Source organism: Stigmatopora nigra, chromosome 5 (genome assembly GCF_051989575.1).
Source record: "Stigmatopora nigra isolate UIUO_SnigA chromosome 5, RoL_Snig_1.1, whole genome shotgun sequence".
NCBI lineage: Eukaryota > Metazoa > Chordata > Actinopteri > Syngnathiformes > Syngnathidae > Stigmatopora > Stigmatopora nigra.
In genome coordinates this window covers 12292501-12318074 of record NC_135512.1, presented here as the reverse complement: position 1 = coordinate 12318074, position 25574 = coordinate 12292501, and the positions used below count along the sequence as shown (strand labels likewise).

The 25574-nt window shown below is 37.8% G+C and overlaps 1 protein-coding gene across 1 annotated transcript in view; it reads right to left on the bottom strand.

Annotated features, from left to right (window-relative positions):
* Positions 1-1603: 1603 nt before the first annotated feature.
* The window catches only part of jak1 (Janus kinase 1), a 26192-nt gene continuing 2221 nt past the window's right edge, over positions 1604-25574 (bottom strand). Inside the window, exons 2-25 of the mRNA XM_077716328.1 lie at positions 23574-23785; positions 21918-22041; positions 21058-21202; positions 20117-20280; positions 19366-19634; positions 18798-18916; positions 18217-18390; positions 17751-17908; positions 16288-16402; positions 15948-16146; positions 14124-14233; positions 13123-13269; positions 12941-13028; positions 12725-12852; positions 12480-12618; positions 11860-12011; positions 11644-11794; positions 10702-10796; positions 5892-6084; positions 5083-5207; positions 4654-4826; positions 3856-3973; positions 3014-3124; positions 1604-2760 (exon numbers count right to left, since the gene is read on the bottom strand). Of these exons, the coding sequence (XP_077572454.1) occupies positions 2647-2760; positions 3014-3124; positions 3856-3973; positions 4654-4826; positions 5083-5207; positions 5892-6084; positions 10702-10796; positions 11644-11794; positions 11860-12011; positions 12480-12618; positions 12725-12852; positions 12941-13028; positions 13123-13269; positions 14124-14233; positions 15948-16146; positions 16288-16402; positions 17751-17908; positions 18217-18390; positions 18798-18916; positions 19366-19634; positions 20117-20280; positions 21058-21202; positions 21918-22041; positions 23574-23763 (3501 nt within the window). The 5' untranslated portion in view covers positions 23764-23785 and the 3' untranslated portion in view covers positions 1604-2646. The remainder of the gene's footprint in view (positions 2761-3013; positions 3125-3855; positions 3974-4653; positions 4827-5082; positions 5208-5891; positions 6085-10701; positions 10797-11643; positions 11795-11859; positions 12012-12479; positions 12619-12724; positions 12853-12940; positions 13029-13122; positions 13270-14123; positions 14234-15947; positions 16147-16287; positions 16403-17750; positions 17909-18216; positions 18391-18797; positions 18917-19365; positions 19635-20116; positions 20281-21057; positions 21203-21917; positions 22042-23573; positions 23786-25574) is intronic.

Genomic DNA, 25574 nt, shown 5'->3' with positions numbered 1-25574 from the left:
ATATATGTACGTACATACATACATGTATGTATGTACGTACGTACATACATGTATGTACGTGCGTACATACATACATGTACGTACGTACATACAAACATACATGTACGTACGTACATACATACATACATGTATGTATGTACGTACATACATACATGTATGTATGTACGTACATACATACATGTATGTGTACGTACATACATGTATTTATGTACGTACATACATGTATGTACGTACATACAAATGTATGTACGTACATACATACATACATGTATGTACGTACATACATACATACATGTATGTACGTACATACATACATGTATGTACATACATACATACATACATACATGTATGTACGTACATACATACATACATGTATGTACGTACATACATACATACATACATGTATGTACGTACATACATACATACATGTATGTACGTACATACATACATACATGTATGTACGTACATACATACATACATGTATGTACGTACATACATACATGTATGTACGTACATACATACATGTATGTATGTACGTACATACATACATGTATGTATGTACGTACATACATACATACATGTATGTACGTACGTACATACATACATACATGTATGTACGTACGTACATACATGTATGTACGTACATACATACATGTATGTACGTACATACATACATGTATGTGTACGTACATACATGTATGTATGTACGTACATACATACATGTATGTACGTACATACAAATGTATGTACGTACATACATACATACATGTATGTACGTACATACATACATGTATGTACGTACATACATACATACATGTATGTACATACATACATACATACATACATACATGTATGTACGTACATACATACATGTATGTACATACATACATACATACATGTATGTACGTACATACATACATACATGTATGTACGTACATACATACATACATACATGTATGTACGTACATACATACATACATGTATGTACGTACATACATACATACATGTATGTACGTACATACATACATACATGTATGTACGTACATACATGTATGTACGTACATACATACATGTATGTACGTACATACATACATGTATGTATGTACGTACATACATACATGTATGTATGTACGTACATACATACATACATGTATGTACGTACATACATGTATGTACGTACATACATACATGTATGTACGTACATACATACATGTATGTACATGCATGCATACATGTATATACATGCATGCATACATGTATGTACATGCATGCATACATGTATGTACATGCATGCATACATGTATGTACATGCATGCATACATGTATGTACATGCATACATGTATGTACATGCATACATGTATGTACATGCATACATGTATGTACATGCATACATGTATGTACATGCATGTATGTATGTACATGCATACATGTATGTACATGCATGTATGTATGTACATGCATGTATGTACATGCAGGTATATATATACACACACATATACACTCATATACACACATACATATACACTTATACACATACATATACACACACATATACACGTATACACATACACATACACATAGATATTTGAAACAATAACAATGCATTTTGAAAGACTTAGACTTGATTTATTTTCCCATTGTGTAACTATGGATAATTGACATAATAGCTTCCATTTTGTTTTCTCAGAGGGAATTGTCTTACATTCCTAATTTAAAAAGTGGACTTCAATCTTTTTTGATCTTTCACATTCTAAGATAGTCTATGAGATACAGAATAAAATGAAAATGCAATTTTTAATTAAAAATGCCACATTAACTGGATAGTAAGGTGCGATTAATAAGTCGTGCAATAATAATACACTTGTTTTTTTGTTTGTTTGTTTTAAAAAAAATAACTTTTAAAAACCCAACTACAAATAATGAAATGTTAAGCTTGCATAGAAGAATGTACATAACAGAAGTGCGATAAAAGTACACGTGATCCAGAGCAGTTAAATAATCCTTTAAAAGGGAAAAATCAATATTTAGGGTGTCTGTGTGCCATGTGTCATAAGCATTTTAGGGCTGGCTAAATGATGTAATACTACAACCACCAAAGAGGTATCTGAGTTAAACTCAATTTAAAACAAGATCCAACTATACTAAAGTATGGTTGCTATTGGTTGTCTCACATTAGGTCCATAAGCTCACATAAAAATCCCATATCATTTGCTCATCCACCAATGATCTCATCTCATCTCCTTTTCTGATCTGCTTTATCATCATTAAGGTATCGGTGGGGATGCTGGAGCCTATTCCAGCTGACTTCGGGGATACCCTGAATTGGTAGCCAGCGATCGCAGGGCACAAGGAGACGATACCACACTCTCACCCATACCGAGGGGCAATTTAGAGTGTCCAATCTGCCTACAATGCATCTTTTTGGAATGTGGGAGGTAACCGGAGTACTTGGAGGAAACCCACATGACCTGGATCTGAACCCAGGACACCAAGGCTGTGAGACCGACGCGATAACCACTCGCGCCACTAAGTCGCCCCCACCAATTATTATATTGTCAAATATAGAGAAGAGTGTGCCTAAGGAAGAGATGCCCTGTACATTGGTTAGTAAGAAGAAGTTTGGTTGCAACGATGCAATGTGGGCTTTAATCGGGAGAGGAAAATTGCTCTTGCAGGTTGCTCAGCTCTTCAATGAGCTGTTTGAAGGTGATCCTCTTTTCGGGGGCGTGCTCCCAGCACTTGCGCATCACGTCATACACCTGTAAGCAAACGGTGGCTTCAGCGACAGCACTGTAAAACCCCTCCAGCCTTCATCCCATTATCCTCCACACAGTTTGAGCCTTTCGGACGAGTTTGGTAAGTACTTTGTCCTTACGTTAAGAAAATTTGGCACACGACTGTTATCATTAGCGAGACTTTTCCAAAGGCAAATCAAATAATATAGAAGTGCATAAGTTACAATAATCAAAAAAGTCATTTGGCTGTTCAGAGACCGAACCAAAAGTGTCTTACTGGCTTAGGGCAGTCATCGGGTTGGGGTAACCTCTCGCCACCCTGTAGCACGGCAATCAAATGAACAAGGGTCATCTGACCTTGTGGGGCAGGCATAATGGCTGTGAAGAGCTGCAAAATGAAAAGAATGCACTTATCTACTGCCCTGTCTAGTCAAACATATTCCCAAAATGCCAGGTTGAACAAGACTCCTGGCATTTGGATCAAATCAGATGTAAATCAATCAACCACCAAAAATAAAGGCTTAGAAACAAAATCATGCAAAACCCCTAAGAATCTTGGCCATTGTGGAATTGACTTAAGTTAAAATGTCATTAAAAAAGGCATATCTATTAGCTGTTCTTGTAGTCGGCCTAAAACCATCATATTTTAAAACAGCATCAACGCTGTGAAACCCAGGAACTGTGTTGAAGTGAGTTTAGGAGACTATATATATATAATATTGTCACCATACTCTCTGTAGTGCTTTGTCCATAGCTGATGACTCCATCTTGTGGAATTGCACTGCATTTCAGTGAGCACAAAACCTAAACCAGGGGTGGAAAAACTATTCCACAAAGTGCCGCAGTGGATGCAGGTTTTCATTACAACCCATACAGAGGACACCTTTTCACAATTCTAGTCTCCTACGAGTGCAATCAGTGGACTGCCGTTTCAGCAGAAAGTCCCATTGGTTAAACTGTCTATGCTGGATCAGTTGGGACAAAAATCTGCACCCACAGCGGCCCTTAGAACTGGTTTCCAGGACCCAATAGTATTGATGGAATCCAATCTTTGCCACGAATGAGCAGATTAGGATGAAATGGTGTAAATTGCAGTACAACTCGAGTGCTTGTACTCACCTGCATTGGGGCTTTGCTGTGATCACAATAGGTAATGAGCTCATACATGGTCACTCCAAAAGACCAAACATCAGAAGCAATGTAGAACTTGCAGCGAGTCAGACACTCAGGAGCATACCTTGCAGCACAGAAGGAAAGGAAAAAAAACAGCATTAAGTGACTTAGGGTGTAAGGCAAATAAATGTCTGAATTTCAAACATGATATTTTTTTCTTTTGCTGTGGACCAGATTAGCCTTTTTTATAAAGACATGTAGGTTATATACAAACTGAGGATTATCATGAAAAATGCAGTGGGTAAAATTTAAGAAAGTAGAATGAGATAAATGAGATAAATTGGACCATCAAATGTCACTATTTCCAATGTGAAGTAGAGATAAGATCTTAATCCCGGACACGAACCCTAAAATGTCAATCATTACTTCGGGTCTCGCTGAAAAAAAGTATACTAAAACCATGTGTTAAAAATGTATACCAAAATAATGAGTGGACACTAAACTAAAGAATACTTGTTATAAAATAAATAATTGGGTACATATGTATAAAAGGTCACGTACTTAAGGACAAATTAAACACGCATCGTACTGGTAAGCATGAATTTTGGAAAAGCTTCAAATTGATTGTTGAATATGCTAGATAGAGAAACTTGTGTCTGGTGCAGAAGCTTACGAAATCAAAATGTATGGCTTATTTCATAACGTTTGTGATGCAAACCTGCGGAAAAACATTCCCCCATGACACTAACTAAAATTGCAACTGTTATTCGTAAGTTTTTTAGTTATCAATTCACATGTATTTACCAGTAGATAGGGCTTACGGAGTCATCCTTGACTGTGTAATACATTTCGTTTTCTTTAATACTTTTAGTCAGGCCAAAGTCAGCGATCTTCACAGTGCTCTCATTCTCCACCAGCACATTTCGGGCAGCAAGATCACGGTGGATGTAATTTTGTGATCCCAAATACTCCATACCCTGGCAAGAAAGAAAAAAAACAACAATTTTAAAATATAATTGTTCTCTTCTGATAAATGATTCAATGAATGTTAGACTAAAATATGCCGTTTTTGATTAGGCACACTATTGAAAACTTTAGCTGCTACAGAATGTGGAACAAACCTCAATAAGTCTAATCAAATTGCACATCAGGGTGAAAAATCACTACGGTTAAGGAAACGAAAAAGATGCACGTTGTTCTTTTTCACCGCTAAGGAAAACAAGAGTTAACTACCTGGCATATTTGAGTAGAGTAGCTCAACAGGGTACTAAGACTGATCTTGCTTTTATTGTCAGGCAGGTAATCTTTCAAACTTCCCAGAGGAAGATACTCCATTATCAGCTTGGTGGCTCGACCACCTGCTCACACACAAACAAAGATGAGGACACCAAGTTAGGAACATAAACGTTCTTCCTCCTAAAGTTAGGGGAGAGCGTCTAGCACATTTTTCTACACTATGAGGCGCAACTAAAAGAATATGGATCAATAGAGTTTGATTTATTTGGTAATAAAGAGACAATACTTATTAGTGAAAATATACATATAGATATGTAAATATGTAAGATTATAGCCAAAGTCTAATTTCTACCTTTAGTCGATTGGGCAAGTTGATGTTAAAAACAGAAGATAAAAACAATAAGGCAATAGTAGGCAGATTGTTTATGACTGAAGAGCAGTGGACCTAGCATTGACCCCTGCGGGACGCCAAGACTGTTATTCTGTGATGTAAATTTAGTTTTTTTGTATCTTGACATGTTGTGATCTTACAGATGTGTGATTCAATGCAATTTAGAACACTTGGTGAGCCATTAAAACTAGACACTTTGGTCAGCAGTATCTGGTGCGCCTTATAGTGCAGCAATGACAGTACTTAGAAAATAACTCTTCCCCATAGAATTTCCAATTTTACAACCCAATCCAGCACTTTTAAGTTTAAACAAAAAACACTAAGCATCTCATTGTATGATGTACAATGACAATAAAGCTTTCAATTCAATTCTTTCAACTTTTCAGACTGTACTGAATAATCTAGATACACTTACTTTCTTCCAGACAAATCCCCTTGTACTTCACAATATTTTCATGGTAGAGGGCCTTCAGAATATTAATTTCACAAAGGAGATTGGTGCCCTTCTCCTGTCCTTCCTCAAAATTGAGTGATTTGACCGCCACTAACTCGCCAGTCCCATCTCCGCGAGGGTCGTATCGACACAGCTCCACCCTACCAAAGTGGCCCTTTGGAGAGATCAAGCCATGTTAGCATATTATATAAGGCACTCAATTAGGTAGACATACATTTTATGTTTACTGTACAACACTTTATTTTCAGGTGCTGTGAGTTTTAACCTTCTTTATGAATAAAGCTGAGTTGAATATACAAGAAGACACGACAGTAAACATAGTACACTGTATTTAACAATACTGTACTAAGTCAAGTATTGTTAAATGCCATATTCAACTCAATTTCCCCATATACTGTGTAGCAGTAAATATGTTTTACATTCAAACTCAAGCCTATATAGAATTATCCATTTATTTTCTTCAACCATTTACGTCCATTTTTTTCTCTTTCAGGCGCTAGTTTCCCATGGTGTTAAAGGTCTGGGTAACACGGATGCGTGATTCTTTTTTGAAGCAAGCCGTAACCATTGAAAACAGATACAACTAGAAAATGTACTGAATTAATGAAAACAATATATATTTATATATTTAGTTATTTTTTATTTATAGGCGTATTTATTATTTATTAATTTATATGTTTTAGTTCTTATTTATTTATCCATTTATATGTTTTAGTTCTTATTTATTTATCCATTTATATATGTAGTTATTATTTATTAATTTATATATATATATATATATATATATATATATATATATATATATATATATATATATATATATATATATATATATATATATATATATATATATATATATATATATATATATATATATATATATATATATATATATATATATATATATATATATATATATATATATATATATATATATATATATATATATATATATATATATATATATATATATATATATATATATATATATATATATATATATATATATATATATATATATATATATGTCACATCATAGGGCGCCGTTCAAAGCGGCTGCTTGTTGCAATAGCTCCCTAAACCCTCACTCGAATTCTGTGTTTGTACAGCTTTTTTACGGATTTTTATCCTTTATTTTATGTTTTTATTGTCTCTTAAGACTTTAGTTGTTACTTCACTTTATATATTATATTCGATACTTTAATGTTTTGGGACTTTACTTTCAAGACTCTACTCCAAGACTCAAGCTGTGCGAGAGGCAGTCTTTGATCTACTAGTTTAGTCCATCTTTTCAAATTCAAATTTCAAAATTTTGGAGACTATTTTGACCCACCCAGCCATGCCTACGCTGCTTTACACGAGGGATCAACTGTTAGCGCTACGCAATACCGGGATTCCCCTGGACTTGGACCTCCCCGCTGAGTTAAAGAGGAAGAGAAGAGGATGCAGAGCCGGACGAAAATGCCAGGAGAAAAAGCGACGCTTCAGACCCAGCATTCCATCTATTATAATGGGGAACGTAAGATCTCTCCCCAACAAGATGGAAGAGCTAACGGCGCTGACCAAACAACAAGGACAATATCGGAGCGCCTGCATTATCTGCTTCACGGAGACCTGGCTGGATGAGCGAATACCAGACTCTCTAATCTCCTTGGATGGCTTTCAGCTGGTGAGGGCGGACAGGGACCCTGAGGAGAGCGGTAGGAAGAAAGGTGGGGGACTAGCTGTCTTTATTAACAGTAGATGGTGCAGTCCTGGGCATATTACTGTGAAGGAGCAATTTTGCACTCGAAATATCGAGCTAGTAGCTGTTAGCATCAGGCCGTTTTACATCCCCCGGGAGTTCTCGCACGTCATCATAATAACTGTGTATATACCTCCCTCGGCCGATGCGGCAGTGGCTCGTGAGCTGCTCCACACTACTCTGTCCCGGCTACAGACGTCACACCCCCAGTCTCTCCTTCTTATCTCCGGTGATTTTAACCATGCTCCCTTGACTTCGACTCTCCCCACCTTCACTCAGTATGTGAAGTGCTGCACCAGGGAACAAAAAACTCTGGACCTGCTGTATGCCAACACAAAGGAGGCATACAGCTCAGCCCCCCTTCCCCCACTGGGCCGCTCAGACCACAACCTGGTCCATCTGATCCCCACCTACATCCCTATGGTGAGGAAAATAAAACCTACCACGAGGATCATACAAAGATGGACCGAGGAGACCAGCATGGTACTGAGGGACTGTTTTGAGACAACCGACTGGGAGGTGCTGTGCAAATCACATGGGGAAGACATCGACAGCTTGACCCACTGCATCACAGATTACATCAACTTCTGTGTGGAGAACATCGTACCCTCCAAGAAGGTCCGTTGTTACTCCAACAATAAGCCGTGGGTCACCAGGGATCTAAGGGCCCTCCTGAACAAGAAGAAGAGGGCTTTTAGGTCTGGGGAGAAGGAGAGTCTCAAAACGGTCCAGAAGGAGCTGAAGAGAGAGATAAGGAGGGGAAAGACCAGCTACAGGAGGAGGCTAGAGAAGCAACTCCAAAGAGGCAACACCAAAGAGGTCTGGAGGAGCTTGAGGACCATCTCGGGCCATGGAGGCAACAGTGGGAGAGGCCCGGAGTCCGGAGACGGGGAGTGGGCCAACGAACTGAATCAGTTCTTTAACAGATTCAGCCCTGCCCCTGCTCCCCTGACCCCCCAGACCAGAAGCAACTCTACCCCCTCGTTCTCCTCTTCCTCCCCCTCTTCCTCCCCCTCTTCCACCGGTCTCTGCATCACTGTCGATCAGGTGACAAAACAACTAAAGAAGATCGAGGCAAGGAAGGCTACCGGTCCGGACGGCCTCAGCTCCAGACTACTGAGAGAGTGTGCGGATCAGCTTGGCACAGTGATTCTGCATATTTTCAACCTCAGCCTCAGTCTGCAGAAGGTCCCCACCTTGTGGAAAACTTCCTGCGTGGTCCCAGTCCCAAAGACTGCGAACCCCAGGGAGCCAAACCACTTCAGGCCGGTAGCACTAACCTCTCACCTGATCAAGACACTGGAGAGGATCATCCTCAACCACCTGAGCCCCCTGATGAATGCAGAGCTGGACCCTCTGCAGTTCGCCTATCGTCCAGGCATTGGTGTGGAAGATGCTACCACCTACCTGATGCACAGGTCTCTTTCACACCTGGAGAACTCGGGAAGCACGGTGAGAATGATGTTTTTTGACCTCTCCAGCGCATTCAACACCATTCAGCCGGTCCTTCTGAGAGGGAAACTGGAGGTGGCTGGAGTAAGGAACCACCTAGCTGCATGGATCATCGACTTCCTCACCAACAGACCACAATATGTGAGACTCCAGGACTGTACGTCTGATGTGGTAACTTGCAGCACGGGGGCCCCACAAGGCACAGTGCTTTCCCCACTACTCTTCTCCCTCTACACGTCAGACTTTAAACATAATACAGACACCTGCCACCTCCAGAAATTCTCCGATGACACCGCCATTGTTGGACGAGTGACTGACGGGAACGACCTGGAGTACAGGGGAGTCATCACAGCCTTTGTCGACTGGTGTAGGCAAAACCACCTGCACATCAACACCAGTAAGACAAAGGAAATGGTCGTTGACTTTCGGAGGACACCTCAACAGACCACTCAGGTGAACATCCAGGGTAAAGACATTGAAATCGTGGAGGACTTGAAGTATCTGGGTGTTCACCTCAACAGTAGACTAGACTGGTCCACAAACATAGATGCCCTGTACAGAAGGGGCCAGAGCCGCCTCTACCTGTTGAGGAGCCTACGGTCCTTTGGTGTGTGCAGGTCACTGTTGAGGACCTTCTATGACACTGCGGTGGCATCTACTGTGTTTTATGCAGTGGTCTGTTGGGGAAGTGGGAGCACGGAGAGGGACAGGAACAGGCTGAACAAGCTGATCAGGAGGGCCAGCTCTGTTCTGGGCTGTCCTTTGGACTCTGTGGAGGAAGTGGGAGAGCGGAGGATGCTGACCAGGATGAGGTCCATCATGGACAGCACCTCCCACCCCCTGCATGAGTCTGTGGAGTCCCTCCAAAGCTCTTTCAGCAATAGACTGCTACACCCTCATTGCAGGAAGGAGCGCTTCCGCAGATCCTTCCTCCCATCAGCCGTCAGGCTCTTTAACTCAAAAAGGCTGTGGGTTAGGACCTCCCGAATTTCGGATACAGTGTAGATGTGCTTGTATATATATGTATGTGTATGTATATATAAATCTCACCAACACAGTTACCTATTTATATATTTATTCATGTATTTATTTATTAACTTACTATTAAGTACCCATTTGTGTATAATGCCTTTTCTATTCCTGCATCCTCACCCTCTTCCTATTGCAACAAAGAAATTTCCCGATTACGGGATGAATAAAGTTATCCAATCCAATCCAATCCAATGTAATAAACAATTAATGAAACATTGTTTTTTTGGTTTTCATTCTTTCGTGGACAAAAAAAAAAACTTAAATTTTGTTAATTCAAATATATTACCAGGCATACTGCAATAAGCCTTTGCTGCATTGCATCACACCACAATATAAACTACAACAGTGTTTCCCAACCTTTTTTGAGCTGCGGCACACTTTTTGCATTGAAAAAAATCTCAAGTCATACCACTATCTGAAAATCTTCTAATTTAAAACTATGCAGCCTATATTACCATTAGAAAGTCGTTCTCATCAAAATTTTATTAACAGGAATTAAATAATCCCCCCAAAATTATTCAAAAATCTGGAAAACTGCCTTACCTTTCCGAGTTCTCTGATAATTCTCAGGAATCTCTCTTCAAACACAGTTGGGTCCACTTCTGAAGTAGGCGGTGATTGGATGGAGGGATCTTGAACTATAAAAGAAGCATAATCCTGGTTATAGCATAGCTGTGAGACCTCATGCAAACATAACTAGCATCTTGAATACTTTCTGAGTGACATTGCATCTCAAATTTCTTGTGCGAGTGAGTGTTTGATATAGATTGACCGATTATCGGCGCCAATTTTTGGACATTTATTACATATATCGGTATTGGCCTTCATTTAATGCAACTGGTCGAAATGAAGAAATCAAATTAAAAGTATCTAATTTTGGCTCAGATGCAGCCATGTCTCTCTCCTGTCTCTCCTGCCTAACGGGTCATGCTCGCCTAAACGACCTGCCACAGCTACTCGGTAAGTCAATCGTTTCATCTTGGACACCTAGAGAGGCCTGTCGCTGCTATGCTTCAATTCGGCGAACTTTGTTGGTAATGAGACACGTCACAGCTGCACACCCTCCGAACTCATGGGCCATGACTACTAGAATCCCCCCCTCCCCCCATACCCTAACCCAAACACACACACACAAACACACCACCATGGTATATCCTCAAATAGAACCAAGAAATCATGTAGAAAATTAAACGATTATGAATCGACTAAATGGCGAAGGCAAGTACATATTTGATCTCCATGTTTAGAAACAAAGCATTTGTTCAATGGATTTATACACACTTAAATTGGATATGTCCCCTCCCCTGAAATGTATAGCAAACAGAAAAAGGGACAAAACTCACTAAATGTGAATTGAGCATTAAGACCAGTAGTATAAATTGTGTGATTTGGCTTAAAGAGTATTGTTTTTGGTGGAAGATCTTTGTTATGAGAGCAGTACATGAAATGTGTGGTGAGTCTTCCTTAAAAACACGGTGCTCTTACTTTGTTCTTCCAGTTTGTCAAGATCCCTCACAATTGCCCTGAAGAAAGGTCTCTTCTTTGGGTCATAGTTCATGCATCGGATCATTAGTTCAGCCAACTCTCGGTAGTCCGGGGTCACAAGCTGGTACTCTGTTTCATAAAACCTCTCCTTCTACTCCAAACAAAAGAGAGTGAATAATTTCATAGGAAAATGAATGCAGAAACTCATCTCCGTACCTCTGTAAGTTTCTTTTCTTTAAGCGGCTCTTCTCCATTATAACAAATCTCCCACAGGGTGGTCCCAAAGCCCCACTTATCAGCTGCAATACTCAGGGAAGACACATCTTTCACACACTCAGGTGCGATCCAGGGTATGCGATGCACACGTTCTGCAGTGTAACAGCAGACAGTACACATCAAGATGCAAAAAAACAACAACAACAAAGTATTAGCATAAATTACCATAAATGATAACAACAATAATATTAAACAACTACAAAAGGATTAAATTGTTCTTAACATGCTGGATATTATCAATATTGGTGATTATTATTTGCATTGTTAATACTTGTGTCTAATATATATCAAAATAATTTCAAATACTTACACACCCATTACATGTACTACAAAATAGTAGACAAGTCCTGGTTTTACAATGAGCAAACCCTTAATTTCAATATCATGTTAAATGCTAAAATGAGATATGTGAGTTCGATGACTAAAAGGAGGACAAAAATAATATTTGATGGTGGTTGAGGTGGGTTGGAATTGCTAAGAAAAAGATATAAAATAGCTGGCAGAGCGTCTCTAATGTATGAGGCAACCTTTTAGTTTCATTATTTGGTAGCCAAACACACCTTCTCTTGTGAGTACAGTGATTGGAATTCCTGGATCACTCAGCTTGATAAAGGGTCCCCATTGACCATCTTCCAGTCCACTTCGGGCCAACAGAATGTTCTTTGCGCGCACAAAACCATGGACCAACTTTTTATCTTCCTGAAGTTCAAAGACAAATTATTTAAAATCTCGCAGTTATGTTTTATTATACATATCACATTGGGCAAGAAGGCTGATCATCTAATTTGACGCATGTGTTTCTTACCAAATAGCTGAGAGCTGAGGCCAGCTGCTTGGCTACCTGGAACTTCCAAGCTGTGCTAAGTGGGGATTTCTGCCTTCTCATGAATAAATCCAATGGTCCCAGTTCTACAAACTCTTCCACAATGATATCTGACACACACACAAAATACATAAGTTTGCCACACTCTGCTCTTCCATAACACACATTGTTTGTTTGTAGCTTCAAATTTGCACTTACTCTCCAGATGGCGGACACAGACTCCAAACAATAGCACAATGTGCTTATGAGAAACTTGCCGCATCATACTTGCGGTTTCAAAAAAAGCCTGAAAAGAGGAAAAATATAAAATATATAATGCAGGTGGACCACATAAGCGGAAGTTCGGAACAAAGAGTTGTGCATTTAGGATGTAATCTTACCAAGGAAATGTCTCTATGCCCTGAACCCAGTACTTTGAGCACCACCTGATACTCTTGGAAAGATCCGTAACCAGCATCATCATCGTTTTTTACTTTCAGTGTGCCTGAGAATATTTTTGTTCTTGTGCCGTGACCAAGATGCGCCTCCTATAGTGCATAGCAAAAGAACAGCATTGAGTAGAAGAAAATACAATACTTCTGTAGTCCAGTAAACATGCCCACACGAATACATCAGGAATACATATATATTGTATGCTAACGTAATTTAATAAGACAATTCATGATATATGAACAGTCATTTCCAGTTTTTACACTGTGTGGCTTTGTAATGTATTTTCTCTCTAGACCAGGGATGTTTGCTATTTGCCTGAATTCTGCCAAAATTTCTGGCTCATGGAATGCTTACATTACATTATATAACTTTATTCATCCCCTATTCGGGAAATTTCACTGTCACAGTAGCAAGAGGGCGAGAATATAGACACGGAAAAAGACACTTTAGTCATAAATAAATACGGTAATAAATAAATATATAAATAAATAAGCGTGTTGCTGATTATAATATATATATATATATATATATATATATATATATATATATATATATATATATATATATATATATATATATATATATATATATATATATATATATATATATATATATATATATATATATATATATATACACACATATACATATACATATACATATACATATATATACATATATATATATACATATATATACACATAGATACACATATACATACATATATACACATATATATATATACACATATATATGATCACCTGGCATCAAACCCTCGATCCCAGAACTGTAAGGTCGATGCACTAACCACTCGTTCGCCTGTTTATTTCTTATTAGGCCAAAACAATGGTGATCTGGGCCACCCGAAATCAACTTCATGTGGATGTGGGCTGCAAACTAAACTGAGTTTGACAGCACAGATGTAGACAGAAATCAAGTAAAAGTGTACCTGTTCAATTTCTTCCTTGTGAATGCGATGAATGATGACCTGACTCTCTTGCATGGGTGTTGGAGGCACCCAGGCTTTGTCGTTGGTGAACACCAGCAAATTGGATATCTCTGCAAAAACCATGAGCAAACAACATTAAAAAAAAAACATTAAAATCTTTGTTCTATTCAGCCAAATAAATATCCCGTTCATGATTTTTTTTGGTGTTCACGTTGATTCCATATGAAAAGTATTGAAAGGATTGAAATAGACTAAATCAGCTTATAAGGCGAAGCTCATAAGAAGTAGCGAGTAAAGTATAACAGCTTAAATGTTTTGTCGCTCTTTTGATATCGTTATATTTTAATATACTTTTTACTTGGAATATTGGTTAATTTACAATCAACTTAAATGTATCATTAACAGTATAATTGCAGTTTTTTTCTTGGTCACCATTTTAGATTTTTCACTAACTCACTCATATGTTAATGTAGTTATGATGCCAAAATGGCATCACAATGTAGTTTAGCATGATGACAATGCTCAAAATCAGGCTTTGAAAGTATAAGAGCACTCATATGCATATAATTTTCTCAAGCTCATTCATGATCAGGCATGCAATCAAAGTGCCATTATGAAACCATATATTGATCTAAAGCCTTAATAGCAGCAACATAGCCACCAAAATTTCCAACTTTTACCCCCGAAATGTATAAAACAAAAAAATGTTACAACAAATTTAGAGAAGAACACCTGGCGTAATGTTCATTTAATTTAATTATATAATTTCTACTAATGCCTAACTATGTTTCACAAACTAGCAAAGAGAAAATACATGATTGGGGAAAACTGTTAGACTGCCAAAATTCCTTGCTTACAAGAGTTCTCGTCAGCCCAAAAAAATGTACTGTGTGACAAGCAGATGTTATCATACATTTTGTAATGGATATAATTTACTGCTATGTCAAGGAGACTTTAATCTGTATTTCCAAACAGCAACAGCTTCTGTAACACTTACAAACTCTCGTTCACGGAAGCAAACATACATTTGTCACCGGAAAGCCACATTTACAACTCTCTTCCTGTGCATGTTTGTGACTATTTGAACATGTGAAACATGCATATGCACAAGAGGTGGGCCTATTGTTTGCATTATATTATTTTCCAGAGATTTTACATGCTGAAGTATTTGTTAACGGTAAATATTTTAATACCAAATTGGTGCAGCTTCCAATGGGAGCCAATGCTTTATAGACTAAGACTAATCAAATGTAATCACTTTTGCCATATACCAGATTGTTCAAAATTTCTTCAACTAAATGAGCATCTAACTAGTAAGGCTACTTAATAAAATTGAGTATTATGGTTATGTACAGTGGCGTTAAGAATAATTCAACCCTGCAGTTAATTTTTTAAGCAGTCTTGAGATTTTATCTTGTCCATAAAAAAAAAATCAAACAAGGATTTGTTTGAAGATAAAGAACTTAATGACAGCAATATTTTTTTGGAAAATTCTAATACATGTCTATTATTAATCTACTTAATGACAAAATGATTCACCTCAATTATATAGTACATAGTAGAGAGGTAACATTATGGTAATCTGACGGATGAATATATTCACACTATTGAGCTCACGTATGATAATTATTATAAAATTGTGTTGCAGGAAGTTGAAGGGTAGAGGTAAGTTTTAGCGGTGGATGGAGGAAAAACTAACCACCTTTCTTTTTGTGATTGTCAAGTCTTTCTCAATAGGTTTTATTATTTTTGGTTCTCCCGCAAAAATTTGGGAATAGGCAAAGTTTTTAGTTGCATTTTACTGCATGTACAAACAGTCCTTACCCCGAGGTTGAGGAGGGCAGCAGCGGTGTAGATGGAAATGGAGATTGTCAGAGCGTAGACTTTGGCTCTCCAGATGCTTTAATAGCTCCTTCAGAGTGGGTCTGGCAGTATCTGTTCCATGAAGGCGGAACTCACCCGGAGTCACTTCAATTTGGAAGTTTTTATACTGTTGCACAGGAGCGGATTTATTGAGATCAATCTAAAATGGAAAGAAAGTCAGAAACTTTTACTCAGGTGCACCTCACACTGGAAATTGCTGTAGATTTTGTTTTCAAATGGTCTGAAACCTTGCGCAACCAAATGAAAAGCATGAGAATGATAATGCAGTGAAGCTCCATACCTCACTGCAGGCCACAGTGATGACAATATACTGGTAGTCTGTAACACTCCAGCGAAGAATGTACATGCCCTCTTCATTGCCCTCCTGCCGCAGTTTTTGGATGGCATACTCTGTGCTGGTGTCGGAAATCAACAATGGTAGTCAATCAATGATATCATATATAATGAAAGGTAGAAAAAAGGAAACAGATGAGGCTGTAATAAAAGCTCTGTATAAATAAAGTTGAGTTGACAAGCTGAAAAATGTGTTTGCACCATTGAAAACATATTACGCCAAGTCGGCTATAGCTTTAGCTTCACATCATTGTAAGTCTGCAACAACTACTCGATAAAGTCAATAAAAATAGATAATTAAATTTGTTGCAAACAAATTTGGTGTGTACTAGAAATGGCCAGTACACAGTCTTGTACAGTAGCTGCCAGTATGCACCTAATTGTTCCTTGCCATTCCTGCCATTAATTAAAATGTAGCGATACTAAAAATCCTCTGTATAAATAAACGTTGAATTTGTCATCATGTAGCCTAATGACACCTGATCACCTCATCTAGTTGCAAGAAAATTGTTGTAAGTGCATTGTTATAATGTGTAAAGTTGATGATCTTTAGGTCGCAGTGTTCCAGATAATGCTTTTTTCATTGAGTTTATTTTTTCATTATTAACAGTGCGACATTCTTGGTTTAAAGAAAAACAGGTACATTTTTGTTTAAATAATATATATGAATAAGTGACAATTTATATCAACTCTTAGCTAATAGAGAAAAACGTCAACTAGTACCAATTTTTAAATTTGAATTAACATAATTTTGCCTGATCTTTGTACTATTGTTTTTGTTTCAGGTCAGTTGTAATAAAATAGTATTTTTGTGTCAAGTAGGAATTCATTTTGTCTTTATTTTTATTTAAAACATGCCCCAAAACACGTATCTTGGTTATTAGTATTATTGAATTGTGAAGGCAACTACAATAGATCTGATTAATGAATAAAGCATTGAATTAAATGTCAAATTACTCAGAAAGGTACATTACGGTTAATTGCAGCTCTACGTCATAGTACTTGGGTAAAAAAATGATCAAAATGGCCGCAAACTTCAATCAGGTTTGAGATATAATTATTTTTTTTTTTTAAATCTGCAGTGTGCTATCACGAAACTACCATGTTAGGGCCAGCAGTGACAACCATCAGCCTGAAGTCCATAAAGTAGTATACGATATGATTTCTCCTCATGCATCTTATAGGTGTGGCTTATACATTGTGTATTTTTAACGAGATCATGTAAAATATAGTCGGGTGCACTCTTTAGTCTTGAATTTTTAAGGGAAAATAGTAACTTGTGCAAATAGTTGGGATTTATAAACAACCCATAGTAAGTGGTGTACTATATCCATTCAATAAAATAAAATAAAACAATAAGCCTGTACAAGGAACAACGAAAACGGCATTAATAAAAATGCAAGAACATACCAAATAGGGCCATGGCAGCCATTGTTGTTGTTTTGCACCACTGAAGATGGAGCCACCTCAATGCACAAGTAGTGGTGGGCATCCACTGTTAGCCTGAAATACCCATCCACAAGAGATGCAAAGGAAACCGCCTCAGCCCACGATGCCATACGCATCTCCTGAAGAAACGGAAGGTGATTTATTAGAGTTCAGAAAGGCAACTTAAGTCCAAAACTTTAAAAAATTCTGCTGACGCTTCTGAAATTTTAGGTTAGGAGCAAATAAGCGTCAAGTGAAAGTGAGGATAAGGAAGAGCCCTAAACTGGGTTACCTATGAAAATGTATAGTTGATTTGACAAGAACTACTGTTTAAAGTTCAAAAACGGCCCAATTACCTTCATAATAAATGTTCTTAATAGAAATGAAAAGGGTAACAGACTTTCTGAGGACTCAGTAACAGTGTTGTCGTGTTCTCCACTTGTCTCACCATTTTTTTGTAATCCTGTCTGTGAATCGTGACTGTGGCATCCTTAATGGCTGCGTGCATGATTTCATGGAAGTCGCAGAATCGCTCCCAGGCTTCGTCAGCTACTTTTCCTCTCAAATTTTCATTCTGTTTGTTTTTTTTGGACCTGCTCTTCTCTTTAGAACTCATCGTTTTCTATATTGAAGACAGACATCGAAAATGTGGTTTAATTGAATAGACAAGCAAATAAAATCAGGTTAGACTCTTTTATAGCAATTTGATACTTTGAGCTGTACAGTACGATGCAAAATTAATTATTACTTGGCAATAGCAATTTAAGGTAAGATGATTATAATGAGGTAAATACATAAATTTCAGAAATATATATATATATATATATATATATATATATATATATATATATATATATATATATATATATATATATATATATATATATATATATATATATATATATATATATATATATATATATATATATAATGAGATGAGACATTTAATTGTCAATTTTTTTACTAATACGACTTAAAGTCCGGTGCCATGAATATTCAGGAAAAATACGGTATATAACAGTGATTTACTGTGGGGGATTTCTTCTTTCTCCAGGAAATGCCTGTTGTACCAGACACACATACTTGTACATTATCCCAAGTATCCATTGTTTGTTGTGGGCTCTGTCCTTGAATTTGGTTGTAGTATGCTGTAAACACAGACACACATGACACAATAAAGCATGAAAAGTGGTATTTCATATATAAATAATTACAGGGTTTTAAAGTTCATAACTCATATTCTTTTGAAAATAGTGAATATAAGAAAAGACAAATCGGGCTTTAGTAAACCACAATATGAATTGAATAGAATAGAATGCTTTTATAGTTTATGAGCAATGCCAGAGTGTTATTGGTTAACTTTCATTACATTGGTCACTGTTTTGTCAGTTTCTAATTATTTCAGTGACAATTGTGACTCTCAGATTTGTTCATTTGTCTGACTGGAAATTATATTTTAAAAATTATTGGATGTTCTATTAAATCACGAATACACTAAAAACAGATACAAAAGCTACAGAACATGTCTCAAAAACACAAAGATTCAGTACGCCAGGCAGTATCCATCAACTAGAAATCAAGGAACTTCAAGTCTTACCATAATTGCCACCATTCACGGTGTCTCCATCTTGTGTTACACGCAGCCAGGTAGGCTCTGTTATCTCACTGCCCATGCCATTGGTCAGTCCTTCCAAAGTAGCCAGATACTTAATCTTCAGGTCGTACAGTGGGATGTCACTGACCTTGACTGTTCGGTAATTGAATTCACTGAGGAATTTTTTGAAGACATTGTTGATGCGGATGCGTGTCAAAATATTACGCTGCTTTATGTTTGCATTCATTGTCTCTGGAATGAAACGCTTGTAGCTGTAGGCATGAAAAAGAAAAACATCTATTAGGAATATTTTTCAACAACAAACAGGTGCTTAAACCTATTTAATCACATCCTTAAATTATGCATACCACTAAATCTTTTTTGCCTAAATTATCTTATGCATTTCCATATTGTTCTTGTGTCAGTACTGTTTGTTGTTAGCAGTAATATTGTTAGTAATGACCCCAACATTTTGGTGGCTCAAGTTATCATGTTAACAAGTCCGCAGCATTTTGTTAATTCTCAATGTAATAGCTCTTTGGTCTTTGTTAGGGTTCACATTCTCACAATTTACTTGTCCTGATGGCAGTAATTATTCACTTGAAACTTTTACATAAAAATAATTGCATTCTCCAGTTTGTTTATTTTTGCTTCTTTTAAGTTTTTGAGGTTCCACAATAAGTATAGGTTGATAGAAATACAATGATCATGGGTTTCTACATTTTGAAGACATTCATTGATATAAGTGTCATACTTGAGTGATTGTGAAGCAGCAGACAGGGGGATGTCCATGCTCTTGGAATAGTGAGTGATGGCAAGCACAGCCATTCCCAGACATTCATTTTCCAGTTCGTGCTGCTCGGACTCGGAGACACATGTTCGAAGGGGTAACATACCCGTGTGAAAATCATGCTGACCCTGGAAGAATAAAATAATATTAATAATAAACATTAATTCCCAGGTAATCCAGTTTCCTCACATGTCCCAAAAACATGCATGGTTGGCTAAATGAGCACTCTAAACTGTCCCTTGATATGACTGTGAGTGGATGTTTGTCTCCGTGTGCCCTTTGATTGGCTGGCAACCAAAGTTCTCCCCAGGCCTGCGTGGGTTTTTTTCGGGTACTCCGGTTTCCTACCACATTCTATGCTTGACTGATTGGACACTCTAAATTGCCCCTGGCTATGGGTGTGAGTGTGAATGGTTGTTTGGCTCCTCGTGCCAAGGAAATTTCACACAATAAATATAACGATGTAGTGTATCTTTCATTCTATAGACCCATAATGAAAGGTGAAGCTGATCCCTAACTGCCTCCCCTGGCTGCACATCAGAGCCTGGCTTCTTTAGTTTAGACTGTTTTAGCACAATTTCCTTAACACTCTCAAGTGGACCCCATCTTATATGTATGTGTGTCATGTAGTGTAAGGAAATGCTGCTCCGGAAACAGAGCAGAGGACAAGCCCCATACCAGCCACCAGCAAGAGGAGCCATACTGCAGGGCTCAAGGTGATTCTGCAACTCATCAAGACCTCGACCAGTATAGACCATGGAAACCCGAGTGAGTCAGTCACATTGAATGATACCACATCGTGCGCATTATCAAAACATTGATAGCCACCACATTAGTAGTGTTTTGACACCAAGGCTTGTGGGGTTCGTATCTCTCACCACAAAACGTGCATAAATGTTCACTACCTGGTAAAAAAGGTAGTCAAGAGATGGACTGTCCAGGAGTGGTGCACCTTCTGGTGTTTTGATACCTCCTTTGAGTTTACTGATGCAGTGTCTCCAAACAGGAGACTCACCTTCATTAGTACCATGCCAATTCTTGAAATAAAATCTGCGAATAAAAGTAAAAAAGACTGATTAGTGTAAAATATTTGCAGGATTAAAAATGTAATTACAAGTGGCAGACAACACATTTCTAATGTGCATTTTAGGAAAAATAATTGGATTTTTTAATAGAAGAGGAAAAACATCAATCCATGCCACAACTTCAAGGAAGTGGCCGCCACTAATGTGGGCAAACATTTTATCAGTACATATACTAATATAGCCAATCTAATGCGAGAATGTTCTAGATATCCCACCGTTCCTCGTGACATCAATAAATCTCATTCCCCCACTCATCCATGTGTCAGTCCATCACTGTTTATGTTAGATGTCTTAAAATCACTACATTCATAAGTGGTGATCTTTTATGTGTTCAAACATTATTTTCTCCTTAATCAGAGGTCTAAGATATCCACAAGTCGCTTAAAGCAACGGTCTTTCAAATGAATGTGATATACAGTACGCAATATTTTCTCATTTGCAGTATGCAGTCTTTCACATAGTCTACTGATTGAGGGCAGAGGTGGAAACCACATTGGATAAACTGTCAGTGCTGCATCGGTTGGAACACAAAACAGGACCCACAAGTACAATTGTATATCATAGAGATTGGCAATAGTACTATTCAATTTTCTTGAAAATGCAGAGCAGAAGACAAATCATGTAAATTGTATTTTGAGGTGTTTATTTTAACTTTAAAGTCAAATGAAGTTAAATCTCACCTCATTCGATATTGTAGCTTGATACTGGTGTCATCTGTGATTTTGAATTCATAATTAGGCGGGCACCACATGCTTGTCACCTCATTGTAGAGGCAAAAAAGATTATGGCACATGGGGGAAATAGCTGATGAAAAGAAAAAAATACAGGAAGAACAGTTAAATGTTAACTTGACCATTTCATCCCATATACAATATATTCATATCAGTCACAATTTAACTTGAAGAGCTGTAATGCTATACATACATTAGCACTTATTTTTTCAGACCTAACGTTTCATCTTTTCATTCATCTTCCATACCACCCACCCTCGAAAGGGTTGCGAGGGTTGCTGGAGCCTAACCCAGCTGTCTTTAGGCGAAAGGCAGACTACACCCTTGACTGGTCTATATTATATTACGATATTTTTGGATTGTAACCTATTTGAATAGATTCGGGTATTGTACATTTGCTGTGCAGATTGATTGCTCATGCCTTTAAAGAAGTGTTTGGGAAGATGATGCAAAAAGGCTTTCGTTTACCATATTTTCACGGCTATAAAGCGCACATAAAAGTCTTAAAAAGGGCGCCTTATATCCAGTGCGCTTTATATATGGACAAATACTAAAATTGTTATCACGATAAAATAAAATAAATGAGTTGATAGGGTACACGACTACTTTTTTCCCGTAGAAAAAGTACAGCGCAGTGACTGCTGGGATATTTAGTTTTATTGTTTGTTAAGACAGTGGAATGTAAGATAGGCTAACTAGCTGGCCTTTAAATTGTTTGTTCACCTCGCAAAATGTAAGATAGGCTGACTAACAGGGTTTGCAATTGTTTCCTGGTATTGTGCAATGTGGCTAACTCGCTTTGGGCCTGTTTATTCGAATCCCGCAATATAAGATAGCAGTTTTTGTGAGCTATAAAAATATTGTGTTTGCATACAACTTAAACCTGCAAATGTCTAACCATATTAGCCCAAAGTTTTGTTTACATAAACTCTGTCCTACATCACTGTCTTAGAAATATTACCCTGTCTTCCTATATAAAAACTGACCCACTGTTCATTCAGAGAGAGTAGCAAGGATGACAGACTGTGAGCGTGTTTGCAGCTGTTTGAGCTCTCTCCCCATTCTGCAGTCCGGTAATAAAACTATTTCCTAATGAATCGATCTCACTCTTTCTTGACCTGTTCCAGAAGTGAAGTCGTATTTTCAGATCTATCAATCTGCCCACTGCCAATGTTGAAATTATCGATCAGTTTAAAGATAAAACTTAAAACGATATAATAATGTGTGAATAATTTCACACATAATTTGCACCCCGAGCCAAACTATAAAAATAGCACTGTGACTTTTCTATTCCTGAAAATACATCACACAAACACGGACACAAACATTAACATACACATTTATATAGATATGTATTTTTTTTCCTGAGCTAAAATTACATGAGCCTGTTTAACACGTTGATATAATCTAATCATTTTTTAATGTCAAACCCAAATTGTATTAAAATTGCCTCCCAATTGATACACTTGATGGTAATAAGTGTGGCAGCTTGCCATTCATGTCAACTTAAGACCCTTGTTTGCTTGACAATTGCTGACAAAGGAGGGCTAAAACAATTATAGGAAATTGGCTTCCTTTTTTGCCAGCTAAACCATAGCCACTTACAGCATTTCTTAGCAGCCTCTACACACAGCTCCTCTGCAGTGTAGGTGCCTTTGAAGAACTCCAGCTGATGCACATCTGGTAAGAAGAAGTGAATCTCCAAACCCCAAGAGGATGAAGGCGAAGTGATGATTGGGTCTCTTCTGTTGGATCGCTTCATTTTTTCACATAGTAGCCTGCCCAACTCCATCATCCAATTAAGTGGCCTTTAGACACTGTATTTGGGTATAACAAAATACTAAATTAAACAATGGAATAAAATATATCATAGTAATAATGTATATTTCACATTAAAGGCTACACAATAAAATATTCATGAGGTTCTTCAATAGGAACTTAGTGCCAAAGATGTCAAGTTGGAAGATACTTTTAAAAAAACTTACTGTAGCAAATTAAAGTTATACAAACATTTATGTCATGGTTACTCAGTACAATAAGTCACATTTGTCATTCCATGGCTTTGACAAAGAGTTAGTTTTCAGTTGTTGCCACACTGGGACCACCTTTTCATTTTGTCACTACGACACGGCCAACTTTTACAGAGAGAATACAGAAGAAATATAGAGAAAACATGGCCAGTTCAAAAGTAGCCTTATCAAAAAAAAGTATATAAAAACAAGAATGAATCCTAGTTAAAGAAAGTGAATACTGAATCATTTTGTTTTCTTTTTAGACTACAAATACACCATTCATAACCGATGACCTTGGTAATTTTAGCTACCTGTCAATGACTTGTCCAAATTGTAACTAACTGTCTAACTTGTAACTGTGTTTTTTATTTTGGTATCTGCATTCCCCTCCCCCCTTCATGCTACTGTCACAATGAAATTTCCCGAATACGGGATGAATAAAGTTATCCAATCGGCACCACGATCCACTTTTGGGGTCCGAAAAGTAAAACAATGACTCCACCAAAGATGGGACTATATCAAAAATATTTCCTTATAATGGAAAGGATGACTGATTTTGGGCGAGAAACAGGAAACAACTTCGAGTGGCCACTAGCCAAGGACAGTCTTTTAATCGTGTTTTCAGGCTTTGGCTTGTGCCCAGTCGTTACACATGTTCATTACTTGTCTTCAAGCACATTCAATGTGTTGAGAAATAAAAAAATGAAACTAATTTTACAGGGTCACAAACTGTCTAAACAACACCACAAAAAGCCCTCTACATAAAAAGTCACGAGCAAGATGAATCAAGCAATCGAACAAGGTTGCAACTTAGCACTCACTCTTCATCCAAGGGAACTAAATGGGGAATTCTGAATAAACAAAACAGTAGAAGAGCAAATAGAACTAGTACAGTAATCCCTCGAATGTCATGGTTAATGTAGACCAGTGATTTTCAAACTTTTTTGGCCACCGCCCCCTTCACCGCCGGGCCAAAATGCCAACGCCCCCCTCTTTACCCCTTTCCAACGAACGAAGCTTAAATAAATAGAAGACAGGCGCCTCAGATATTATTCGCTAATTTCGTTTCTTTTAATAGACCAATGCGCAGTTCACCTCGAATCATAAAAATTGATAGCTGATGCATTAAGCCGGTCGCTGTGCGCATACGTCTGTGGTTAAGCGTTGCCGGCGCGCTATTGTGTGCTCCTCTGCGGCTGACTGGATGGTGGTGGTTTCCCCAGTCGCCTGCATCGACGATAAACTCGCGACAATTAGTGATATACGGTATATGCGCGCTGCTCGTGAGCGCTCGAGCAGACAACGTTTCTTGTTTCAATAAAGCTTGTTTTTTGTCGACTTTTTATTACAGACAATCAATTTTTCCGGTCTTTCTACAAACACCAACGTCACATTTTACTGTAATTGCTCCATCGCCCCCTTCACTATTTCAACGCCCCCCATTCGCCTGTTTATTCGTCAGCGCCCCCCTGAAAGTTCACACCACCCCCCGAGGGGCGGTACCGCCCACTTTGAAAACCACTGATGTAGACCATACATGACCGCGATAATCGACCAATCTCGAAGTAGGTCACTCCTCTTATAACTTTTTCTT